Source organism: Perna viridis, chromosome 3 (genome assembly GCF_037379345.1).
Source record: "Perna viridis isolate PV_CMFRI_1.1 ecotype Kerala chromosome 3, ASM3737934v1, whole genome shotgun sequence".
Lineage (NCBI taxonomy): Eukaryota > Metazoa > Mollusca > Bivalvia > Mytilida > Mytilidae > Perna > Perna viridis.
This window is the reverse complement of record NC_142447.1, coordinates 44,861,715-44,866,617: the sequence shown is the minus strand read 5'-3', so window position 1 is coordinate 44,866,617 and position 4,903 is coordinate 44,861,715. Positions and strand designations below refer to the sequence as shown.

At 35.8% G+C, this 4,903-nt stretch overlaps 1 protein-coding gene across 1 annotated transcript; it reads left to right on the top strand.

The window, feature by feature from the left end:
* Positions 1 to 4,903, top strand: LOC148622437 (uncharacterized). The gene is made up of 6 exons (XM_088572339.1): positions 1 to 146; positions 418 to 472; positions 939 to 1,517; positions 1,805 to 2,683; positions 2,900 to 3,484; positions 3,802 to 4,903. Exons 1-6 carry the CDS (start codon positions 96 to 98, stop codon positions 4,350 to 4,352), a joined length of 2,700 nt encoding a protein of 899 aa, XP_088428465.1. The 5' UTR covers positions 1 to 95; the 3' UTR covers positions 4,353 to 4,903.

Here is a 4,903-nt window from a genome sequence, read left to right as displayed (position 1 = left end):
AAAGGAAGACTTAGCGACAAAGTAAATACACAGGAACATCGAGACAGAAAAAGACCCATTAGGAGGAAGAGTGACCATCTTTATTCAGTTTTCAGATGGATAATATCATCATGCGCTGTTCTGTTATCTTTCCATTTCTTATTGCGGTATGCTATTTAATTTTATTACAGTGTTATTGTCATCTTTAAATGTTAATTTCTAAATGTTTTGAAAACTTTAAATTTAGTCGAAATAAATCCTACGTTATTTTAACTCTCATAGCGAAGTCTTCAATCGTTAGGTAATAAAACACGTTAAACATTCAAACACAAATTCATTTTAATGCTTTTTGCAATTGTTTAAAAATGACTTAAAGCAAAGAAGTGAAGATGAATATGACATTCGTTATAAAAATTAAACAAACTATCTCTTTTATAGCTGGCCGCCGTCAATGGACAAGAAAATACAACGCCATTTGATAGAGCAAGGCAGGGTAAGGAAATTCATCTCTTGTGGGGTTTTGATCAACATACACGCCTGTATTTTGATTAAAATGAACATGTATACAACAAAATGATCTAACGATTTTTACCTTTTATATTGGCCTTAGTGGTGCCATATATATTATGAATATCGCACGAATTACAATTCTACTTAATTTGAGATGAAATTTCACAAACTTAGATATATGACCCAAAACGTAAGGAGATAAAGAGATAATATATTATTAACGAAACTTTAATTTTTACTTTTGATCTACTAGTTTGAATATTTTTATTTAGTCGTCGGGAGTTCTGTCTTGTCTATGTTTGGAGAGTAACCAGTTTCTGTCCGTACAATAATCCACTTACTCTTGCATACCAACGTTAATGAAAATAATTTTCTAGTAGTTCTCGAACTTAGTCAACTGCTTAATGCTGGATAAGCATCTTTTAACTGTGGTCTTTTATATCTTTCAGCATATATATGTGCCAATTCTGTACTAGACTTGGTATTTGTTCTCGATTCCTCTGCAAGTATATGGGAACCTGATTTCTACAGACAGATTAAATTTGTTGAAAACATTGTAAAACAGTTTGAGATTGGACCAACTTACACACAAGTTGGAGTCGTTACTTTTGGTCAAACTTATTGGTTGAAATTTCACCTTGATCGTTACAGCGACAAAAAGGCACTTCTGAATGCAGTAAAACGTGTTAGATATCGACCAGGATCTTATACCAACACCGGCGATGCTATTAAGTTTATGAACGAGAAAATGTTCAGTCCCGAGCATGGAGACAGATTTTTGAGCAGAAATATAGCCGTTGTCATTACAGATGGTCGGTCACAAGAAACTAACAAGACAAAGGCAATGGCAGAAGTAGCTCATCGTAGAGGAATAAAAATGTTTGCTATTGGAGTTGGAAAAAGAGTTTCTCAAGAAGAACTCAGAAATATTGCAAGCGATCCAAACTGGGAACACGTGTTTGAGGTCGATAACTACAGAGCTTTAGATTCCATTAAAGATACTTTAACGTCAAGAACCTGTTATGAATGTAAGTAGTTTAGAATGATTGCACTGAAGTTAACACTACAACAAATGCACCAGCGTATAACCTAACTCCAAAACACTAAATACCTTCAGGGAAGACTGTTTTATTTTCGTTTATACAATGTCTTCGAACAAGAAATATATAAGTTACATGGCTGTGTTTTTTTTGTGTATCACTTTTAATGCATAATTCCAGTTGTTCGCTGATTATGTTGTTACAGAAAAAACGTGTTGTTTACTATCTGCATGAATTTTTTTACTTGGGTCTCTAATAACCCTCTTTTCTTCCAGTAACAACAGTTGGACCACCCACTACCCCTTCGACAACGACCCCACCTAATCCTGTGAACACATGGGACGAAGACCATCGCACCATTATCCATACTACAAGATGGAACCGTACTATAACGGAAACTAAATGGGCAGAAGTTGAAAGACTGAAACTCTTAGAAGAGCAAAGGAGACTAAAGGAATTAGAAGAACTAAGATTAAAAGACTTAGAAGCACAACGGTTGCGGGATCTTGAAGAACAAGAAAGGCTTTTGAGAGAACTCGAAGCTGAAAAGCAGAAGCTTAGGGATCTTGAAGCTGAAAAACAACGCTTAAGTGATATCGAAGCGGAGAAACAAAGATTGAAAAAACTTGAAGACGAAAGACAAAGACAGGCTGCATTGGAGGAAGAACAGAGACGTTTGACTGCGGAACAAGAAAGGCTCCGTCAGTTAGAGGAGGAGAGGTTACGTCAGCAGGAAGAACAAAGAAGACAAAATGAGTTAGATAAGGAACGTAGACGTCAAGCACTTGAAGCAGAACGACAGAGATTGCAAAATATAGACATCGAAAGATTGCGACGAGAGCAAGAGGCAGAGAGACTCCGACGTGAACAAGAAGCCGAAAGATTACGCAGAGAGCAAGAGGAGCGTCTTCGATTACAACTTGAGGCAGATCGTTTAAGACGGGAACAGGAAGCCGATCGTATTCGTAGAGAACAAGAGGAAGAGATGAGACGAAGGCTTTTGTTTGGAAATGCTAACCGCTTTCACTATGATCGATTTGGTGTATTTGGCAATAGAAATGACGGAAATAATCAAGTTAACAGGGACAAACCAGATTTGACCTTTGTTGTACCAAACCCTCCTGATAATTTGGATCTCCAACGTTTGTTAGGACGTAAGTCTCCATTTATATAGTTGTCAAGAACAATATCTGTTTCATAAACAATTACTTTCCAAGCCATATTCTAATTAAGTAGAAGTCAAATAAAATTATTCTATCAATATATAAAGCGTGAGAACACGTATTATTTCAATTGTGTACAACAGTATGTCATTATACTCTGTTTATTAATGTTATTATAAAAACTATTAAAATAACTATTTATATTAGGTTGTAACGACAAACCGGCCGACATCTATTTCGTTATGGACGCATCATCTAGCATTGGACGACAGAATTACAAGAAACAGAAACGCTTCCTTGTTAACATGGTCAGACAGTTTGATATTGGACCAGATAAGACCAGGGTAGGCGTTATCCCATTCAGCAACAACTATCGACTAGCTGTTCCATTGGGGTCTGCAAATGATATCACATCCCTAACACAGGCCATTCAAAATGTTCCATATACTAGGGGAGGAACACATACAGCGTCAGCTTTGAAATTCGTCAAGAATTTTGGATTCGCTCCTGGAATTGCCAGACCTAATGCAGCCCAAATTGTTATTGTCTTGACTGACGGATACTCACGGGACCCTGAATCTACAAGGAGAGAAGCTAGAAAGTTACACGACGCTGGAATCTACACTTTTGTAATTGGCATTGGCAATGGTATTGACATGGAAGAACTCCGGAGTATAGCTAGTGATCCTGATGACAAACATCTATTCTTGGTAGATGACTTCAATGCTCTAGATTCGATAAAAGACTTGCTTGTTTCTAGGGCATGTGACACACCAGTAAATAGCATTGTCGGTAAGTATATAAAGCTACAATTTGTCAACGCGTCGAAGGTCACTATAGAAGTTACTTACCAGACTAGTAGTATTTCTCAGTGTAAACGATTCTAGAATATCACGACAACGCCTAACAACAAAAGATATATTTACTGGGGAAAAAATGCAAAAATGAACATACTTTTTTTTTTATAATAGCAGGCAAAATAAAAAAAAAACAGTATCTACCAAATCAGTGATGTTATAATTTGAAACAGGAAAATTAACTACGTTAACGGTAACACAGAGAGTTTACGAATTGTAGATTTCCCTGCTAATGTTATTCTTTGTTTTCAGTATGCCAAACTGCTGGACCAATGGATATCGTCTTTATGTACGATTCCTTAAACTTGGGCAGACAGCGATCCGACAAAATTTCGAATTTCATCTTTAATGTTGTCGATGTATTCGATCAGCAGTCATTGAACAACATCATGGTCCGTCGCCTGCTTGATTTCTGCCCGATCGATGGACAAACCGCGCTTATGTCACCACGTGACTTCCTGAGACTACGAGGTCAAACGTATCCGGGCTCATACCAACTACTAGAGAAATTTGTGACAAGTATTCGAAACAATGAGTATCAGAGGGGTAAACCAATTGGTGTTACGTTCTTGGACAGTGAGCTTGAAAATGTAGAAACTGTTTTACCGTACATTGAGTCACTTTCAGACATTAATTTATTTACTATAATTATTGGTCCGGAACCACGCCACAACACAGCTGGAATGTCGAATGTTATGAAAGTTCCAACATACGAAGCTCTTGAAAATATGGTCAGACTTTTCCTGCGCAATTTCTGCACGACTGTTACAGACATTGACTTTAATTCACCACCGTTACTGTAACATTGAATCATTATTCTGTTTTTACCGTTTTTTATGCATAGGTTGTGATGTCCATTCCAAAACAGTTTGATTTCAGAATAGGAAGGTGCTAAGAATACTCATGTACTTTCGGATTTTTTTAGTGTCATGACACAGGCACAGAAAATTTAGGACGAATATTAATGAATTTAACCAATTTGTTTTGTCCTTTAACTAATTTTTTTAAATAATCTTTCTGGTAAATGCACTGAAAAAACAAGTAAATATGATTAAATAGATTACAACGAGACTAGTAAGAAAAAAAGAGAATGAATGTTTAAGCATAAAATGGTATTAAAGCATTGATGACCCCTCTTTTTACATACTTGGCTTCATCTTTACATCATTCTTGTACATAATTATGTTTGTTTTTCTGAACATCCATTTGATAATTCCATAACACAATATGGGCTTTTGATGTAATATTTTATTTTCTCATATTTTACATTTTTTATTGTAAATAGAATGCAATTTTTATATTTTTATATGTGATAATTTTGTTTCCAGATTTTAATTAAAAAAACAGTTTTAAT

Bases quoted from the DNA above. Each gene is read 5' to 3' on its own strand.
- LOC148622437 (XM_088572339.1), top strand. From the start codon at position 96: ATGGATAATATCATCATGCGCTGTTCTGTTATCTTTCCATTTCTTATT. The intron at 2,684-2,899 runs GTAAGTCTCCAT...TATTTATATTAG, and splicing joins TCTCCAACGTTTGTTAGGAC to GTTGTAACGACAAACCGGCC. The intron at 3,485-3,801 runs GTAAGTATATAA...CTTTGTTTTCAG, and splicing joins ACCAGTAAATAGCATTGTCG to TATGCCAAACTGCTGGACCA.